Source organism: Tiliqua scincoides, chromosome 5 (assembly GCF_035046505.1).
Source record: "Tiliqua scincoides isolate rTilSci1 chromosome 5, rTilSci1.hap2, whole genome shotgun sequence".
Classification (NCBI taxonomy): domain Eukaryota; kingdom Metazoa; phylum Chordata; class Lepidosauria; order Squamata; family Scincidae; genus Tiliqua; species Tiliqua scincoides.
In genome coordinates, this window is record NC_089825.1 from 72,493,789 (window position 1) to 72,515,341 (window position 21,553).

General features: G+C 45.2%; 1 protein-coding gene across 1 annotated transcript in view; it reads right to left on the reverse strand.

The window, feature by feature from the left end:
* EPHA5 (EPH receptor A5) overlaps positions 1 to 21,553 on the reverse strand; it is a 257,239-nt gene that overhangs the window by 29,878 nt on the left and 205,808 nt on the right. The window contains exons 9-11 of the mRNA XM_066630994.1: positions 14,719 to 14,786; positions 12,861 to 12,986; positions 7,649 to 7,834 (exon numbers count right to left, since the gene is read on the reverse strand). Coding sequence (XP_066487091.1) covers positions 7,649 to 7,834; positions 12,861 to 12,986; positions 14,719 to 14,786 — 380 coding nt within the window. The remainder of the gene's footprint in view (positions 1 to 7,648; positions 7,835 to 12,860; positions 12,987 to 14,718; positions 14,787 to 21,553) is intronic.

The window sequence follows — 21,553 nt, forward strand, 5'->3', positions numbered from 1 at the left end:
CTTCGCAGAGGCAGGAGATTGCACTGTATGGTCTGCCTGAAGAGGCAGATGGATCCAGGAGGAATCCTTAGAGCTCTGGAGGATATTCTCATTGCCAGGGCTGGTTATCAGAAGTTCTGGACAAACTTTGGAACAAGGAAATTGATCGGATTGCTCCCAAGAGGCCTCTGCCTCATTGTAGAGCTCCTTGCATGCAATTAAACAATTTGGCAGATGTCCTGAGCGATGCTGGTGGAAAACTTGTAAGAAGTCCAGCCAAAGATGGGTTAGAGCTCATACTGGAGACTATTCCATGGCGGTCATGGCAACAAAGAAGCCTTTCTTCACTGCCACCACCACATCTACTCAGAGCTGTCCAGCTGAGCTGCTCTGTGTTGTTTGGGGCTTGCTCCATTTAGCTCACTAGGAGAATGATGAGGACAATTTGGCTACTTGCTGTGACAAGTTTGCTAGGCATTTCACAGATAAAATTGCTCAGCATCTGTCAATATTCCCGTGGCTATTATTTGGCTATTTTTCAGCTTGTACCACCTGAGGGTATGGACTGTATTCTTTAGAGTGTGAGGTCATTTGCTTGCCAACTTCACACTTTTCTTTAATACAGTATAAATTTAATACCCCTGTTACAGTATAAATTTAATACCCCAGTTATGTTCAGGGGTCAACACATTTTGGCTAATATTTGGCCAAATATAACAGTTTGCTTATCATCTAGGCCAGAGGTGTAAAACATAAGGCCTATGGAAGCTCTTTATCCAGCCCATGCGATAATGGGCTCTCCAAGCAGTGCAGTTTCTGCAGTGCCACTTCTACCAAAGAGATGGAGGAAGAGATGGGAGAAGAAGGGAGGAAGAGATGCAAGGAAGCCTGTGTTTCAGCTCGCAGCCCAAGCCTCAGGCTGCATGTTCTTTTTGGGATCAGAGGAAGGAATATGTCCAGCTCAAGGTCAACGTGCTAAAGTACTTTATTTTTCCTACATCTAAGGCAGTGGTTCCCAAGCTGGTGGGTCGCAACCCACCAGCCTAGAAAGCACTTGCCTCTGGCCCCTTAAGGGGCAGGGAAGGGAGGAAGGTAGTGACGTGATCCCCAGGATCACGCTGCTGCCAGGGATGGGGTGGGGGGGGGGTTCACTTACCTCCGCCTGTGTCAGCCACTGGGGGAGAGTGCAGGGAGTCCCACAGATGCCTCTGCAGGGCTCCTCAAGCTATAGAAAAGTTAAAAATAGCAATCAGCAACCACTTGCAGTTTCAGGACTGAAAACCAGAAGTGGTTTCTGATTGCTATTTTAACTTTCTTGGGGAGCACTGTAGAGGCATCTGCAGGGCTCCCTGCCCTCCCCCCCCCCAAAGACTGGCACAGGCAGAGGTAAGTAAACCGCCCTCTGTCCCTAGCAGCGGTGCGATCCTGGGAATTGCACAACTGCCTTCTCCCTATCCCCATGAAGACTTAGTGGCTCCCAAACTTCCAAGGAGAAGTTTGGGAACCGCTAGTCTGCGGCAAAGTATACAAGACAGAGCAAAGCAAAATTTTTGGAGTGCTGGCAAATGGGCTCGCAGAGTGGCAAAGTGGCGTGCTGGTATCGAAGGTCACGTCTACACCAAGCGCAAGTTAGTGAGAGATTATATAGGAAGGTGGTTGCTTATCAGTTAATCAGTGCTGACAAAAAAATAAATAATAGTTGAGAGCAAATGATATATGTGCATGGCCACTGCCTGGGTTCTCGTCATCTTATCAAGCCACATGCAGCTGACAACAGTCAGGCTGATGCCAGAAAAAAGATGCAGGTGCAGAGTAACTGGTGCTCTTGAAGCCTGATCAGAGCTGGGGTTGTGATGGACCTTGACTTATTGCCCAATCCTTATAATATTGGCAGGTGCTGTAGGCTTATACCATAGTCTTTCGAGACTGAAGGTTGCCAACCACCTGGCAGGTGCAGCGGCTGAGGTCTTTGGTTCATGTCCAAGTTCTTGTTGCTTCCCATGGGAACAGCTCAGCAAGAAAGCAGGCAGATCCCAGGGGCTGGGAGACACACAGACAGGAATACAAAAGGAGGATGGGTGCTGGGCCTTGTCCTGGCTGTTACAAGGCCTCAGAAGGCAAAGATCAAAGAAGGGGCAGAACAAAGAGGGGTGAAAGAGACAGAGAGAGACACTGCTGAGGCAGTAGTAGAAGCCAATTATCATATGGGCCTTTCACAGGCTGTTGCCCCCCCCCTTTGTATGCAGCACACACTCTGTCAGCACAACTGTGTAGTGTAAAACATTGGGACATAGAATCTGAACCATTAATGACTGCACTTGGCCTAATTTCCCTAGCTATACGTAGAGTTTCTTCTGAGGGACTGGAATCTGCTCCATTTTCACAGCACTGACTCTAGTGATCAGAGCTGCTCAGACACAGCAGGAGAGTGATGGTGATGAAGGTGGAGGCAGATGGAGTTCCTGACTCCATGCTTTTATACAGAATTAATTCAGTGTGGTTGATAGAGAGTCACAGATTTTGTTTTACTACACGCTTTAACGTATTTGTATTGCATGCAGACATGAATTTAAATCAGTTACTTTTAGAAATTAACAAAAATCCAACTGAAATAAAAGTCCGTTTCAAACATTTCAAGTACCTGTTTCAAAATCAATTTTTAACCATCCTGAGCAACTGTCGAATGTCTCCACACTCTTCCACAGAGAGTTTATGTGTCTTTTTAGATTGTGAATCCCACCTGTATTACATGTTGCTGAAAACCATTGATTTAGCAAGCTTCCAAAAAAAATGAGATTTTTTAAAATGGATCCCTGGCATACGTAGAAAAAAAATAAATGCAGTACCTGGGATAGTGTGTAATTCACCATAATTATGGAGAGTGAAAAAAATTATCAAGGGAACTATAATTTTCTGACGCAGATGATAAGGACTAGAGGGGAAATCTAATGAAACTAAGAGACAGGATGTTGATATACAAATAAAATGCATTTGTCACACTGTTCTCATAGCCATTCAAAGAACAGCACTGGAACTTACTATATTTTATTGTCTTATGTGATTTCAATTGTATCTTCATGTGATTTGAATTGATCCTTGCTCAGCATAGTTCTTATGATTGGGACGGGGGTTGCCTGAACAGGTAGGCAGGACAGTAAAGTCATTTCTAAGGGGGTGGGTGGGTCATCACCAAAAGCCTTAAAGATGACAATAGCACAGGCCAACACACATTTTGCTTCCTTAAACATTACACCAACTCCTGGGTATATTTGGGGTGCTGATTCCAAAAATGGCATCCGTTTTGCCCTATCACATCTAGTTTTGGAGACACGGCATAGCCTCTTTAGTGAATGGTTCAAGCCATGGCTACACCAAGGCTTCCTCATGAGGAAGCAGCTTGAACCATATCTCCAAAACTAGACGTGAAATTCATATCAAACCACCATAAAATTTGGGAAAAACTTTTCTGACCCTCAATTTTGTAGGCCTGTGTAGTTTGCCCTGTCCTGAAGAAACTTTCCTTATATCCAATGTTTTTGGATAATTTCTGATCAGTGTCCTTTTTTGGGCAAGGTGATCAAGTGAGTGGTGGTATCTAGTTCCAGGGATTTATGGAAGAAACAGATTATCTCGACCCCTTTCAATCTGGTTTCAGGCCAGCCTATGGGACAGAGATTGCCTCATCTTGATTGATGACCTATGCTGAAGATTTGACAAGGGGTGTGCTGGCTACCCATCAATTCTGAGCCCAGTTCAAGTTGTTGGTGATCACCTTTAAAGCCCTACACAACATGACAATTAAAAAGGGCCCTTATTAGGATAAAGTCACCATCTGAAGCAAAGGAGATGGCAACAAGGTGTAGGGCCTTTTATGTGGTAGCACCACTTCTGTGGAAATAACTCCTGGAATATCTGCAGAGAGTTCCCTCTCTATATGGTTTCCCGTGAGGGTTTAAAAACATGTCTATTTCACTTGGTTTTTGAGCAGGGAGAATGCTTCTAGGGACGTTTTTTTCAATTAGCATATATAGGTTTTATTCTTGCTGTCTTTGTGGCTTTATTGCCGTTTTATATTTTTTTACCTGCTTCTGTATTTTTTGAATTGTTCTTTATTTTATTGTACTTTTGTTTTTTTTAATTATTTTAATGAATAATATAACAATTTACACCATGTTGAGCTCTAAGAAAAGCAGTACCTAAAGCTTTAAAATAAATAAATAAATAAATAACCAAGCTCTCAAAGCATAAATGGTTTTTAAAACAGGGCTAAACAAGTATATAGAGAATTGGTATTGTACGGGATATTAAAAAAGATTAATGTGATTGAAGTTGATGCTTAAGATAGCCCTAGGGGCCACACTACATGCAACAGCAATCACATAACTGGCCCTGGTGTGCTTCAGATGTCGAACTGGAGAGGAGACAGAAGGAAGACAGCCAAACAAGAAGACGAGGGGGAGGGGAAGGAGTAACCATGCTGTAAAGGAGTAACCATGCTGTAAACCATGGTTTCCCAAGCTAGCCAGACCAGGTTTGCAGGGATGGGGTGGCAGAGGAATATTCCATTATAACAGCCCCCTCAAAACTCTCTTGAATAAAAGCAAGGCCTCTTCTAGAGTAAAAGCAAATGCAAGGATAAATGCAAGAGAACCACGATATGAGAATGGATGGACAGTAACATGTAACGGGAAGGGACAGCAGAGGAAAAAGAAGAGCTCCATGAGTCCCTGCGATCGAAAATGAAGCCAAGAGTTTCAGAAGAGGAGGATTACTGTGTCAGCATCCCCATTTGCTCTTGTTGAGGCCAAAGGGGCTTTACTTCGGCACTCCTCCTTACACACAGGTCCCACCCAGCTCTACTTGTATGTGTTCTGTGTGACTAGTGATTGCAGGGGACCTTCACCTACAGTTGTATCCTTCACATACAGCGAAATCCAGATTAAGATGGCAATGCTCCTTTACCCTCACATCCCATTGTGCATTTGCATTAGGACTCCTGAGTACAAGTTCCCTATTGCAACGGGGAATAGATGCATCAACAAAATCACTCAGGGACTAAAAAACAAAGTTGCTCAATCAAGGTAAAAAAGCACAATTTGCCATTTCTGTGTGGACAAGTAATAATAAATAAATATTTTTCCAACCCTATTAGACTAATATCTTCATGGCAGAAATCATCATGCTAATTATGTACAACTACTTTCCCGTTTGGCAGGACAACACAGCAAATTACTGTGGTTTGTGGAGCCCTTAGAAATTCAGTGAAATTCTACTAGACAAACAGCATTTTACTCTAATCAGTTTTCATCAACTCACGCAAAAGGGCAGACAACAAGAAAATGTGGATGATTTAGAAGTACAGATGGGGCTTCGTTATCCATGGGGGATCTGTTCTTGGACCCTCTCGTGGATACCAAAAACAATGGATAATGAAATCAGCGTATTCACCCCTTTAAGCCCTCCAGAAGCAACTGGAGCTGTGCTCCAATTGTCTCCAGAGAGCTTTCAGAAGCCATCAGAGGCTGCTTCCGTCCAGACGAGGGAAACCAGAAGTGACTTTTTATGCCATATAAGGCATTCTGAGGCCCAAAGGAGCCCTCCAGGCAACTCTGGATGCAGCTCCGGTTGCTTCCAGAGGGCTCAGGTGGGGGGGAAGTCTGGCTGCCAGATCCACAGATACTCAATCCATGGGTATGGAGGCCCCCAACGTAGGTTTCAAGTGATGCTATTGCATTTGTATCCTGCCCACCCTCCATATGAAGCTGCCTAACACAGTCAGACTGTTGGTTCATCTGGTTCACTATTGGCTACCCTGACTGGCAGTAGCTCTTCAACATCTCAAATAGAGGAATTTCTCTGCCCTATATGGGGATGCCAAGGATTGAATTCATGCCCTGTGATTGTCCATGGCCATCTATTTTAGGCTGATGTTTCAGCCCTGAAAAGCCCCACGTAATGTTTGTGGAGAAAATTTATCACTGCAGATTTCATGATGTCAAGCAGGGTAAACAGTTTGGGGATGACGTGAAAACTATTGCTCACTTCTAGCATTTTCTGAGTCAAAAATTTCTCATGGGAAGGCTTCTTGGTTTCTTCTCAACAAGCTACAACCATCCACAGTGGTGTTTTGTGCCACCTTGGAAGATTAGTTTTATTCAAATGAGAGGAATATGTTAGCCTGTTAACAAAGAAAATCTATTGAGCTTTCTTGCTTGAGTGTGCTTCAGCAAGGTGTGCTCAGCCATTGCAAATGAACAATTTAAGGTAAGAGCTTTGGCCTTCTAGTCATTTATCATAACATTTCTGCAGACTGCAGTGGCATTTATGATGCACCAAGTTTTAACAGCAGATCACAGATGAGTTGCACTGTGCAAGTCCCTTATCTCAGGCACTTAAAGGCAGCATTACAAGAAGAATGACACCTCATCATGACACCACCCCACAGGAGTGCTATTTCTGGCTTCCTTCTCCTGTTTCAATCACAAGAAAATCAGACTTCTGTACGCTTATGCTTCATTATCTTCATGCTGCAGGTTGAGAGCAATTGTTGAATAAATTAGCATTGCATTAGAGAACATGAAGCTCTAGACACAAATAAGAGCACTCTTCAACAAGTAAAATTAAAAGCATGAGGCAGGGTTTCTGAACCAGTGACCTTGGCAACATTATAGAGATCTGTTGGTGAAATCCGACAAACTAAGATTAGATGATAAAATGAGCATGAAATGGGAGTCATAAACATATGATATGGTTGCTATTGAAAATTTCCTGTGTTGGAAGTGCCCCATGGTGAGTCCTCACCACACCTGGTAATGTGTAGAACAATTTGCTCTGTGTTGCAATTTGCAGTATTGCTATACTGTGCATCACTGTTGATGGCAAGGCTGGAACACTCAGCACAACAAAGGGGGAATGTGACAAGGTGCTGCCCTTTCAGGTAGGAAGCTCGTATTTCTTGTAACATGTAGTTTCACCCTTGTCCTGTGTTAGGTTTTCTTTTTAAAGACTGGTGGAGAAACTTGCTCCTTGGAAAAGGAAAGCCAAAGATTCATTGTTTGCTCAATCCACTTCAGGAAATCTTTGGATTGCAGGCACTGCTGTGGGGGGGGGGGAGTGCAAGGTGGAGGGGAGATAAAAGACAATGGAAGAATGTGTGGATCCGTTCTACACTTGCCCCCCCCCCCATAACAGCTTTGAAAGCCTAGTTCAGTGGTTTTCAAACTTTTTCATCTCATGGCACACTGCCAAGGCACTAAAATGGTCAAGTCACACCACCAGGTTTTTGACAATTGCCAAGGCACACCATGCTGCCAGTGGGGGCTCACATCTCCCATTGGCCCTATAAAAAATGACCTTCTCCCAAATTCCTGTGGCACACCTGTGGACCACTTGTGGCACACCAGTGTGCCACGGCACTGTGGTTGAAAATGGCTGGCCTAGTTAGTTGGTTTCACTGCTCTGATTTTGCATCATTAATGTGGGGAGAATACTTGAGACGGTATTGTGAAGCTATTGTGATTCAGTTCATGATGCAACAGCAGGTTCCTAATAAGTACCACAGACAGGCATATTAACTTCATCCTAATTTGCTGCCACCAAGATTCTAACATGTAGGACACTTGATTCAAGACATCTAAAACTAAAACATCTGTCAGTACCAGATACATACTTTTAGTGACAACACCTTCCAGATGAATTATGTTAGGATGATCAAACTGCCCCATTATGCTGGCTTCTCCCAAGAAATCTCGCCTTTGTTTCTCACTGTAGCCCACTTTCAGAGTTTTAATGGCTACTGGCAACTCACGTTTCCCAGGTGGTTTCAAACGACCACTACATACTTCACCAAATTCACCTACAAACAAAAAACAAAGCTGAGTAAGCCTCCTCGGTCACTGTATGATCATTTAGGAGAAAACAAGTTAATTAGGTTTTAACGACCAGAAGGCTAGGTATGACCACCTGCTTACACAAGCTGTATCCCTGCTAATTGGGTAAGAGGCACTTTTTCAAGTGGGTGCTCCTTTTTTAGCAGGGGGAGAATAACTGGCCCACCTCACCCCAGCAGTGTCTGTTCTAGTGGCTGTCTGCTGGTATTCATTTGCATCTTTTTAGATTGTGAGCCCCTTTGGGGTCAGGGAGCCATTTAGTTATTTGATTTTTCTCTGTAAACCGCTTTGTGAACTTTTAGTTGAAAAGTGGTATATAAATACTGTTGTTAATAATAATAGTAATAAGCAAAGAAACTTTCTGCCTAGCTATATGACACTTCTACATCCCAATAACTTGAGCTTAAACACAAGCTGCATGTATTTAATTCTGCTTCTTATGAACTATACTCTCCTTATTAAAAAAGTTCTGTCTGACAGTGAATGTACACTTTAGATAACAGTCAGGGGTACACAAGTGTTTAGTATAATAAATACGAAAGTGTGAAACACACATTTTGAAACAGTGGTTGAATAGCAGAGAACTACTGTCAGTAGGGTGTTCCAAGCAGTACAGGAGGATACATGTTCCATTCACACTTTGTCTGTTTACCATGGCAAACACTGATTGTACACTGGTGTATCTCAGCTACTACATAAATTATGCAATGGCTCTTATTTCCACTGTTGTCTTCATGAAAGTCCAGCAGTCACATGGACTGTCATAGGAGGAGGGGGGGAAGAATAAAGGCACATATTTCACTGCACACACTTCCCTACTCTCCAATATTCTTGGTTTCCTTTCAAGCCTGAGGAGTCACAGAGCTCCTTACTCCTTAGACTCTTCTTGCTTCTGCCTTTTATATGTGGCTCTCCAATCTTTCAGTCTTGCCTGTGAGCAGGCCCTCACTACTGTGCCTTAATGAGTAGGCACACCATAGCAGAGTATCTTATTCCTCCTCTTGGGGCAATCAACCACTCAGCAGCAAGAATGCTGCTTCCCCTAAGATTCCCCCCACTGCTTGACCCCTTGCCTTCTGCTTCCTGAATCCCATCAGGGATCCTTCTTCTGCATCTTTGGGACTCAGAAAGGTATAGAGAGCCCTTGGATTGCCTCAATATTTTCTTATTGGAGAGACATGCATTTCTTTCCGGGTAATTTGCTTACACTATTTTTGCACATAGATGACACACTGGTTTCTGGAAAAGAGAAACACATATAGCAATAACAATATTGTTATCTATAAGTATTTTAATTAATGAAATCAAATCTAATTCTCAACCAGTTTCACAAATATCCTCCGATGCATGCAAAAGAAGATACGATCTTTCCCAATTCCAGTCTAAAATCCCTATAGGACACTAATATCTCTCTTTTATATTCACATTTCATGACCTGAAAAACTCTTTATATTGAGCCACTTCTCTCTAGAGGCCCAGTCTAGTGGGCAGTTTTACTGTGCAGGTCAACGGAAATGAAGAGGGATGCTGTCGCCCAGGTCAGGACTGGACGCTGCGCGTCTTCTCAGGAGAAGGGGAGCTCAGCAAGTACAGCCCAGATCCGGCCCACAGACAGGGGGTCTCCCTGGGAGTAGGGCCTGAGATCTCACAAAATCTCAGGGCAATCACATGCCCTAAAGCAGTGGTTCTCAAGCTCTCTGGGAGAGTTTGAGAGCCACTAAGTACTTGTGTGGGTGGGTGGGGAGGCAGCGGGGGCAGGGGGAAGGCAGCAGCGTGATCCCCAGGATTGCGCTGCCCAGGGGGGCTGCAGGGGTTTGGGTGCACTTACCCAAGCCTCCTGCAGCCTCCCCAGGCTGCGGGGAGCCTGGCGCGACCTGCAGCAGGGCTCCCCGCAGCAGTGAAAGTAAATGCAGAGTGAGTACGCTTCACTTCTGCTTCTGCTCCACCCAAGCCCCTTCTGCCCCCTGGGTGGCGTGGTCTTGGGGATCACACCGCTGCCTCTTCCCTGCCTCCAGGCTGCCCCCACCCCTTAAGGGGGCAGAGGCTAGGGCTCACAGGCTGGGGCGTTGCGACGCCCCAGTTTGAAAAGCCCTGCCCTAAAGGATTGAGTCCGGCTGGGCTGGCTGCAGGGTTCATAAGGAGCCCGGCTGCCGTAGGCACAGGTTGCTCCTCCCTGGGCTCAGAATGAGGGAAGAGAACACAGGGAAGCAGTTGCAACCCCGAGCGCTTCTCCATATCTGTCTCTGGCCTCGAAGGGGCCTAAGGGACAAGCAAACCCTGGCAAGGCTTAAGGACCACCCGACCCCTGGTTGCCCAGGGGTACTAGACACCCAGCTCCTCCAGGGCCTGGGAGCAACCCCTGAGAACCCATCTCAGGCTATAGCCCCCTGGAGGAAGCCCTCCAGAGGCAGTCCTTCCATGGGTGCCAGCCCAGGCCAGCAGGAACAATACAACCTGGCTACCTCCAGAGGCAATAAGCCCATGCGGAGGAAAAGCTTCAGACACCGTCCACCCACAGACAACCCCTCCTGTGAGGTGCAACAGGAGAAGGTCTTTCTGACTGGAACTATTTGCAAAGACTGTTGTACACCCGTGATCCCTGTGACACCAGGAACAGTCTTCTGTAAGGACTTTGGTACCAGCGAAGCTGCTGTAAAGTCACAGTATCAATGAAAGTGAAAGCCTTAACAAGAATAAACCACTTGTGTTGACCTCTCCAGAGACCTTCTTGACCAGGTACGTTGGGAAAGCCCCGAACCCTTGACAATGGAGCCCCATCCTGGGGGAAGCTGAGCAGGCCTCCACCATGATCATAACAGATGCTTACAGCATTTATCAGAATTTCAGTTTTTGAAATTCTGAATTATCTTTCTTGTTTCTGGTTTTTTTTTTCTGGACTTTGTTCAGACAGTTATGCATACACAGGGTCACAGTGCTCAGTTTGCGTCTTCATCCTTACAGAATGCTGCTTTCCATGTTGGCATCCTTCAGTCTCGGAAGACTATGATATCGCGCTGTGAATGGTGGTTCTGGAACAGAGTGTCCTCTCCAGTGTGCGAAGCCTGGGTAAAGTAGATATGGAGGATAGACTGTTTCCCATGCAGCAAATCCCCCCTCTCAACGTCGCTGAAATGGTCCAATGGAAAGGCAGAAGCCAATACGGTTGGTTCCAGCAGCGTTGCAGGAGTTGCCAGAACGTGACTGTGTTCAGCCATGAACTGCCTCAGGGACTCCGGCTCCAGATTATGCCTCGAAGTTGACTCCTGAAGCCTTTTCCATAACTGGATGTAGCCACAAGGCAGCGGAGGTTTGGGATCAGAGTTTTCCTTCTCTCAGATGAGCTGCCTTCCCAGGCTATCGAGTCCCATCTACCCGGTGGCTGTTCAGTCGCCTCTTACGACAAGTACAGCCAAACTGAGGGCCTATTCTTATCCCCAGCCCCCAAGGGATGATGCTTTACCCAGGTATTTATTAACATACACTGGAGAGGTTTAGATGTTAATGACTAAGCAGTCCCTTCTCTCATGAGATTAGGTCATGAATGTGCCTCGAACATGCATGTCCAGGCACACTGTGGTTCCACCATCTAAACATCTGTGCATATCTGGTGGCTTATCTGTGCCATCATTCTACAAAGCAGGTGGTTTTGTGTGTGGACCTGTGTGGTCCTGTGTGGACAGATTTGGCTGCCCAACTGCTAAGCGCATGTCAATCTCAGTACTGGAGTACCCCCTGATCCCTGCCCACCTACCCCCAGGAATGCCCAGAACTCAAGATATGGAGGAATTACTCCAATCTAAAAACACAGGTGGGTTTGATAATGGCATTTCAAACAAAGGATACTGGATGACTGCAAGTGACCCAGCATCTTTTTAGGTTGCTGAACCTGCACAGGAGATTCTGGGGAGTTAAAAGTGTCCAAAAATTCAGAAAAATAAGCAAAAAAGTGGGGGACAGGGCATTTGTCACAGTAGTGCATAGCATATTTTCAGATTTCCCCCATCACTGTTTATTTTTTCTCCCAATAAATCATACGTCCCCAGTAAATTGAATCATTGCACCTATATCTTTGTCTCTCTTATCCTTATTATACACCAAACCGAGATGTGACATGGGTCATTGCACCTAGGTCCCTGGCTCACACATTCAAATCCCTTAGTGCAATGTTTCATATGTCTTAAAAGACACCAGGTAGCATGGATGACTCACTCAGGGTGCAGCCCTAACTTGCGCTGGAAGCAGGCAGGCCAGCAGACCTGCACTGAATCTAGTGCACGTTTGGGGCACAAAGCGGCACAGCCCGAGGCAAAGGGAAACTTTTCCCCTTACCCCGTGTTGTGCTGCAGTGGCCCCAATGGGTCTACTTGGATCTGAGCCACCTGATGAGGTGATGCAAATCCAAGCACCCGGGGACTGTCCTGGGTCACCCAGGAATGGGGTCAGGATCTAGCATAACTGCCAAATCCTGGCCCCACCTCCCAATCCCTGCCCACTTACCCCCAGGAATGCCTACCCCTGTCCTAAAATGCCTCCCTCCCACCTCCTTCCCGCCCTCCCCATGCCCCCCAACCCCTGCGCTGGCCAGGCTTGACCAACACAACTCACCTCTCCACTGGGACTCGTATCGACAAGGGGGAGGCAGGCGCAGGGTCATGCACCAGCCTATCTTGCCTCAGAGTGGCACAAAAGTGGTTTATGGCATGGGACCTGTATTGGCCCAAGTTCATGTTTGGATTGGGCACTCACTCTCTCTGTGCATATGTATAGTGGCCTACATCACAAACCTTTCATTATCATATAAAACCATTTTAAAGGAAAAACCTTATCTTAGAACTTAATTTTATTCTTATAAACACCAGTAATTTTTCAGTGACAGGATCTTGAATCAACTCTTTCTTATTCAATAATTTGCCATTTCTTTGCACCTGAATGTTCATCATCTCAGGAGAGAGAATAAAAGAGAGAAGTTGGATCATCTCTCTATCTTCTTACCAGCTCCAATAACTCTTTCGATTGATATGCATGAGGCTTCTATTTCCTTGGCAAACTCATGGACAGCTTGACTGGGGTCCTCGTAGGTATGTGGGTCAACGTATGTCCTTACTCCTGGCAATTTAACTGTGTATAAAATTAGAGTTTAAGATACTGCAAGTTATGATGGATGAGGGTTACAGGAAAGGTACTTAACTAGCTGGCACAGAGGTGTAGAGAGAAATATATCACATTACTTATGAAGATGAGTGACTACTGACAAAAACTTATCTCATACTTGTCATGGCAGTAGTCTATTGTGTATCTTGCCATGACAATATGAGATCAATTTTTAAAGAGAGTTGTGCAGGTATACACACATACATTTTTCATCGCACAGATGGGGTTGCAGCTGAAAATCTGCCAAGTAAGATACAATTATAACTGGCTATCAAATTCCACTGCATCAAAAAAAAAAAAAAATGGAAGGGAGTTAATTCCAAAGTAGGTGTATCATTGGCAAATTAGTAAAAATTTTGAGGAAAATGTACGTCCATCAGATCAGTGGTGCTCAAGCTGGTGGGCTACAACCTACCATTGAAAAAGGGTCACTTTCTCCTTAAGGGGAATGACCCAGAAATGGGCGCAGCGATTGTGGTGTTGCAGGCACCCAGAAGCATTTTAATATACCTGGGGACGACGACTGTGCAGCCTCATGGAGGATCTTGGATGCTCGCAGTCCCCTCTGTGAGCCTCCCCTTCACGGAAATGGGATCCGATCTGCAGTTGGAGCCCACTTCCGGTTTCAGAAACTCTGAGCTCTGGAACTCTGACTGCAGATTGGAGCCCAATGCTGTGGAGGGGAGGCTGCACAGTCCCCCTAGGTACGTCAAAATGCTTCTGGGTGCCTGCGGTGCATCAGGACACCCCCTCCCATCCCAACCCCCACCCCCGCAAGCATTTACCAGTGCTTCTCAGGCTTCCTGAGAGTTTGTGAACCACTGGCCTAGATTCCTGAAAATCTTTCATCTAATGAGGAAGTCCACAAATATCCAGTTCCTTCTGACACATTTTTATAAATGTGGTATGATGGCTTCTGTCAACATATTTACTATATTTTAAAAGTATCAGCATTATGGATGGGACAGAGTTCTTTCTGTACCCTCTAGTGGGGATGGAAACATCTCTGGAATGGGCCCAGGATCTGCTGCTGTTGAACAGGTTCTGGTCATACTTCAGAAATAAAAGTGATGCTGAGACGTTTTGCAAACCCCTGGATTGATTCACCTTGCACTTGAAGGATTTTTCCCCAACAAGGAAATCTAATTTATGTAGTTCCCTTTGCTGGATTGAATTGTAAAAACCATTCCAGAGTTTTGACAAACTAGAATGAAATCATTCTGCTCTCTGCCCAAAGTCAGTGGAGCTGAACGCTGCAGTTCCCTAACTAGAACATGAATATAATATTAAACGGGGCGGCCCTCGTTATCTGAAGATACTGGAATCAGCAAATTTGAGCACCCCAAAGCCTCTGATCCTGACCAGAGCTGAGGACTCCTGAGGGCCAAAAAGCATAATTTCTGGTTTTTGGCCAAAAACTGGAAGTTGGGCTTTTTGGCTCTCTGAAGGATTCAGAAGGTTTTCTGAGCGTTGGGGAGGCTGCATGCAGCCTCTGGCTCCAGTCAGATTCAGAGGGCTACAGTGTATAATATAAAGGTGGCCAAACCTGAGGGTTTGGAGCCTATGGCTATTCAAATCCGTGGATACCAAACCCATGGATACTGAGGGCCACCTGTATATTACACACCATTAGAAAGAAAACTAATACTAGAAAGTTGAGCAGCGCAGTCCCTGAGTGCATTATCTCAACTTTACTCACTGTGGCCATTGTGAAAATGCATCTTTTCTTCGTCAGGGTCTTGTTTAGCTTTACTGTAGCCACATCGCCTGTTATGAAACAAAATGTAAGGAATGACATAAGGATCTGTCCCACTGGTACCATTACACTATACACAAACTCTCAAAAAGAAAAGAAAAGTTTCCTAAGCCCTGCACCAACATTTTCTATCAGGTTTGAGAGGGAAGAGGTCTCTTACAGGCAGAATGGAAGGAGTATCTGTAAAACACTGGTTTTATCTGCATATGGGTTGCAGAGAACCTATTATCCAGACCTGCTTTTCAATCCAAGTACCAGAGATGGGAACTTGAGTCAAGTGAGTCGTGAAAACACACGTTTTTCACTGACTCTTGCAAACTCAAGTTATGCAAGTTAAAGACTTGGGAAAACACTTGATTCTGGGGCTAATGACTTGGAAAGTGCCATGGATTTGGGAGACTTGATTTGCCCAGACACAGCTTAGGGATGCTGCATGTGTACTCTGATGTTGAGCTGCTTCCAGGTTGCCCAAAAGACCTCGTGCGGTGAACTGGAAGCCGGGCATTCATCTGTGCGAGCTTAACTTTTAGTTCCAGCAGGCAGCAGTCTTGTGTGCTTTTCTCCAGCAGAGAAAGGCAGGGTTTCTGTTCTTTTCCTATCTGATTGTTTGTTTGTTAGGGAGGGAGAGCTACAGCTTAGCTTTCCTCCCTATAGCCACAGCCAGCCAGCCAATGCAAGCAGTGTGTTGTTCGAGATGTGCAGAGAAGTCAAGACACAGGCTCTCACACCCCATAGTTATTATTAGTTTAGATTATTTATTGCTACCTCTATTATTATCAGCCAGCCACTGCCAGATACTGGGTATTTTTATCTATGTTCTATCTCTACTAGTAGGCAACCATTATGCACACACACATACACTGCCTCCATTGGGGGGGGGGGGGAGCTAGAGCCACCAGTTGATAGGGGAGGTCACATTATAATGTGCGGAGTTGACAGGAGCCAGCCATTGCCAACCCAGGGGACAACCACTCATTCACCAGTGGATGGCAATGTCAGAAGAATTATTAATAACAATATTATTATTTGTCAGCTGAGGCACTGGATACATAGAGGTTCTAGACCTATTAGAACGCCTCACTGTTTCTCTGTTCTGGAAAACATTCCTTCCTCCCAAGAATGGAAGATCTATCGGCCAGTCCTCTCCACCGGTCCTATCAGACACACACAGGTGGGAACCAGGCAGGCTGTTCAGGCAACAAATTAGAAACAGTGTATTTCTCTTCCAGAGAGACAGTGTATTTTTTCCTTCCCTTTCTTCCTTAACTTTATTGAGATACATAATAGTACAGTCAGTGTGTAAACTGAGCAGCGGTGCCTGATTTTTCCTAGAAGCAGCAGCAGGCTGCCAATTAAGAGCCCAATCCTGAGCTCGGCATGCTGGCTCACTACTGGTGCGCACTGCTGCAAACGTGCCATAAGGCACATTTGTGAGCCCTAGCACCAGTGCTCTGCCAGTGGTAGCCCAGCGCCAGTTGGAGTTGGGCTACCGCTGGGTGAGCACTAAGAGTCGCGCAGACCGCCGAGCAGCAGCAGTAAGGTAGGTGGAGGTGTTGGGGGGAGGTGGAGAGGAGGCATTACGGGGGGAGGGAGGGAGGTCTAGTAGAGCTTTGCTCCACCGGATTCAGAGCCTCCACGTCAGGCTCACCACCCATAAGAACAGCCCCGCTGGATCAGGCCAAGGGCCCATCTAGTCCAGCTTCCTGTATCTCACAGCGGCCCACCAAATGCCAGAGGGAGCACACAGAGACCTGCATCCTGGTGCCCTCCCCTGCATCTGGCATTCTGACATAGCCCATTTCTAAAATCAGGAAGTTGCATGTACACATCATGACTTGTAACCCGTGATGGATTTTTCCTCCAGAAATATGTTCAATCCCCTTTTAAAGGCATCTAGGCCAGATACCATCACCACACCCTGTGACAAGGAGTTCCACAGGCCGAGTACACGCCGAGTAAAGAAATATTTTATTTTGTCTGTCCTAACTCCCCCAAATTTTAGTGGATGTCCCCTGGTTCTGGTGCTGTGTGAGAGGGAAAAGAGCATCTCTCTCTATCCACTTTATCCTTCCCATGCATAATTTTGTATGTCTCAATCATGGCCCCCTCAGGCGCCTCTTTTCTAGGCTGAAGAGGCCCAAACGCCGTGGCCTTTCCTCATAAGGAAGGTGCTCCAGCCCAGTAATCATCTTAGTCGCTCTCTTTTGCACCTTTTCCATTTCCACTATGTCCTTTTTGAGATGCGGCGACCAGAACTGGACGCAATACTCCAGGTGTGGCCTTACCATCGATTTGTACAACGGCATTATAATATTAGCCGTTTTGTTCTCAATACCTTTTCTAATGATCCCAAGCATGGAATTACCCTTCTTCACTGCTGCTGCACATTGGGTCGACACTTTCATCGAGCTGTCCACCACCACCCCAAGATCTCCCTTCTGAGCTGTCACAGACAGCTATCATCCGACATCGAGGCTCTTGATTCTCCGCCGACCTTTGGCTCAGTGGAGAATCAAGTAGCCCCATTGCTGGGCTACTTGCTTTACCTGGGGGAAGGGGATGAAAGTTAGGGTTAGGGTTAGCTGCTGCAGCCCCATGCCCCGGGCAGCTCAGGATTGGACTGCAAGTCCAGCCATTCAGCCAGGCTTCCAGACCTGTTCTTCTCACTAGGTTAGCAGAGCCCATCTTTGGCTGCATACCTCTGACCCCTGTCAATTCTTCTTCCCCAGAGTGAAGCTCTCCCTTGGCGCCATGGGCTGCAATGTGCCACACCCTCCACACTTTGCTGGGAGGCAGCCAGCCCCAATGGAATGCAATGCAGTGTGGGACCACATTTATTGCACTTGACTTCAGGTCAGCCCATCATTTCTGGAAGACCGGAGGTGTGTCTCTGAGCAGTGCCACAAATGCTGTCAAGTAGCCCTCTGATGCCTCAGGTTCACACTACAGGTCAGCCCATCGTTGCTAGAACACCATGACTGGAGGCGGGTCTCTGCGCAACGCCACAGAAAATTTCTATTCAATACCACAAGACAATAAGATAAACCTAAACTGTACTGTTTTCTTATTCAGAAACCTAAGGAAGTTTAAGGAAAACAATCATGAGGAAGTTTTGAAGGGCTATGAGTGAAAATTAACAATGGGTGATTTCAGACTCCTCATATAAATAACTAGAGTTATTGTCAAATGATTTGCTTTATAAACAAAACACCCAACTGAGACTTCATTGGGGGTTATTTAATCCTTACAATTGATCAACAAAGGGCCAGTATGGCAAATACTTCTTGTGAACTGGATCCATGAAATTAACAAGGTATGTATTCATGGCACATGCATGACCTGGCCTCTCTATTGCTCACAGACTTTTCTTAATTGCATGGGGGGAAGAAATGCATCTGAGTTGGCTCTCTACACGTGACTGCTACACCCACTTTAAGGCCCACTCCCACAATTAAGGAAAATGGCCTGAATAGGAGGGGAGGGGCCACCATTATAATTCTTGGGTGACTTGAGTCAAGGGGAGGCAGAGACATGGGACACCAACTCGAGTCTTGGTGGTGTGGCTCTGGCACTTCCCTGCCCTAAAGTCATCAGGAGGGGCCCTCCTGCAGGTACCGCCACTGACTGAAGTTAATTTATGGTGACACAGAAAAGGGCCTCCTCTGTAGTGGCGCTGCAACCGTGGAATTCATTCATTCTTGAATTGAGCTTGGCTCCTCCCCTGTCAGCATTCTGGCAAGGCCTGAAGACCCAGGTGTTCTTTTTTTCTGTTATGGTGGGAAGCCCCAAGGCTGGTTTTTATCATTGGCCTGTGATTGTTTATTGATTGTGGTTTGTTATTGTGATTGTGGACTGACTGATTGTGGTTTGATTCCCTCTCTGGTCCTGGTTGTGGGGGGAGGGGGTTGAGGGGAGGGCCCTGTGTCCCTGGATTAGCTGCCTCTGGCTCCCCTCTGTTTTGGAGGCAGTTCTGGATTCCCTGCTGTGTGTGTTTTTGCCAGGTTTGTTTTCCTCTCTGGTCCTGGATGCGGGGGGAGGGAGGTCCCCTGGGAGGTGGGGGATAAGAATAGGCCCTCAGTTCAACTGCACTTGTCATAAGAGGTGACTAAACAGCCACCGGGTAGGTGGGACTCGTTAGCCTGGGAAGGCAGCTCATCTAAGAGAAGGAAAACTCTGATCCCAAACCTCCACTGCCTTGTGGCTACATCCAGTTATGGAAAAGGCTTCAGGAGTCAACCTCGAGGCAAAATCCAGAGCCGGAGTCCCTGAGGCAGTTTGTGGCTATATACAGTCAGGTTCTGGCAACTATTGCGACGCTGTTGGAACCAACCTTATTGGCTTCTGCCTTTCCATTGGGCCATTTCAGTGACGTGCAGAGGGGGGATTTCCTGCATGGGTATCATCAAGTGGGGCTGGTTTACAAGAAGATGCATTGTCTGAGCTGCCCATGATGTTTTTGTATAAGCACAGAAATGCTCATTCACACGTTTATAATACTGAGTGTAATGAGAACTGCAACGTAAAGGAGAACAGAAAGCACTTGTCTTCATTTTACGTACACATGAGGAAAATAATTTTCTATAGGTGAGTACTTGTACCTATTGCTGTGCAGCTGAATGGTAAGCTGTAATTGTACTATATTGTTACTGAGGAAAACATAATGTATTGAGCTTCCCAATTCTATGGATGTCGTTCATTCAGAAATAAAATCTACAGTGGGGCTTAGTCTCCAGTAAGAACACATACAATGCAGTCTGAGACTTGCTTTATCTATCTCTGGTCGAAGGAAACAGACTGAGTTACTCAGTTGATAAATTTACCAAATATGGATTTGCATTTTGTTGATCATCTCCCTATACTGGAAACAATGTCTCCTTCACAAATTTATATCTTTTATTCCCAATCCACTAAAAAAAAAATGAGGCCTGGATCACAGGTCAATGCTTTTCCATGAATGTAAAACAGAAGAAGGGTATTTCCATTCTAAATATTCTTGGGGCATTTTATCTGGTATAAAGCTGAATTTCACTCTGACAATCACCTACTTAAATATTTATCACATTTATCACACAGAATATTTATCGTAGTAAAAATGAAGCTCCTCCAACAATTTTATAAGTGAGCAAATGGGCTCATAGAAGGATAACTAATGTTATTGGTGAAGGAGCCATGCACACAAGCCAATGTAACTAATTATACAAGGCAACAGTAGAAGATTATTCATCCAGAAGGGTAATGGATGATAAAGGCCTGCAGCTTTTCAGCACAGGCCAGGAAGCTCTGACCAGCTGGGCTTACACAAGGCCTCCCCAGTTTAGAGAAGTCTATAAACACCAAAAAAGCCATCTGAATCACCTAAATCAGCATTTCTCAAACTGTGGGTTGGGACCCACTAGGTGGGTCATGAGCCAATTTCAGGTGGGTCCCCATTCATTCCAATGTGTATTTCATTTCTAATGTATTAGACTTGATGTTACCAAGATATGTGACTGCATTTAAAGAAATGTTACAGATCTGTACTTTTAACAAGCTACTATGTATATGATTTTAACAGTGATAGTCAATGGGGCTTACTCCAGGGTAAGTGTAGATAGGATTGAAGCTGTTGCGATGTTTGGGGAATTTTCTTTAAACATATAAGCAATTGTTTGTTAGGAGGGTTTTCTTTTATTTCAAATAACGCAGATACTCGCCTATAAGTCGGTCTCACAGATAAGTCGAGGGTGGGTTTTGAGCCAGAAATAATGGAATTTTCTATTACCCTTACACAAGTCAGGGGAGGGTTAAAGCTTAGAGGATGACTACAGTTCTGTCTGATTTTACCCAAGGCCAGATTCTGAAAAATAACCTACCAGTAATTGTTACCTAAGAACTGTACAGTCTCTAATTCAGTCATTTACAAGCACTGTGCTGTGGCACACTGGTGTGCCGCAAATGGTCTGCAGGTGTGCTGCAGGAGTTTGAGGGAGGGTCGTTTATTAGTAGGACCATTGGGGAAAGTGAGCCCCCCCATCAACAGCATGGTGTGCCTTGTCAATTGTCAAAAGACAATGGTGTGCTTTGACAATTTTAGTACCATGCCAGTGTGTCATGAGATGAAAGAGGTTGAAAATCACTGCTCTAATTTATTTTAAAAAATATTAAAAGATCATAAGATACATGTACCACATAAAAAAACACAAACCAAATGCACTGCCTCCCCATATGTCAAAATGGGCACAGTAGGGACAAAGGTTTAGTATCACCATCTCTCTGCTATACTACAGCAGTTTGCTACATTCAAGGAGAGGATCACAAAACTGATTTTGCCTCATACACAGTCTGAAGTAGATCGTCCAGAATTCCACCACTTTCATCTACCGCCTCATTCTGTATAATGGCTTTTCACTGCTATCACTTCACATGTGAACACAGATGAGAATCTGGACATCTTCCAATGTGAAAAAAGCAAAACATAAAATATAAATAATTTTACAAGACAGTCTGAGAGGCAAACTTCCTTTTGCTGTGCTGCCTAGGAAAGTCTGCAATATCTTTTAAGAGTTTATATAAATTGTTTCTGTCACACAACATACAGTTAATGAATGAAGACTTGCTGTCTTTCTCCATTTACCCATTAAACAATATATCATCCTAGGTTTGATTTCAGACAAGAAACATATATTGACAAGAGGGAAATCGTGGAACGTACAGTATTTTTAGACCGGATGGCTCTGTACATTGTCTTAAACACAATTTAAAAAGGATTTTTAAAAGTAACAGTTTCCCCTTTTGAGGA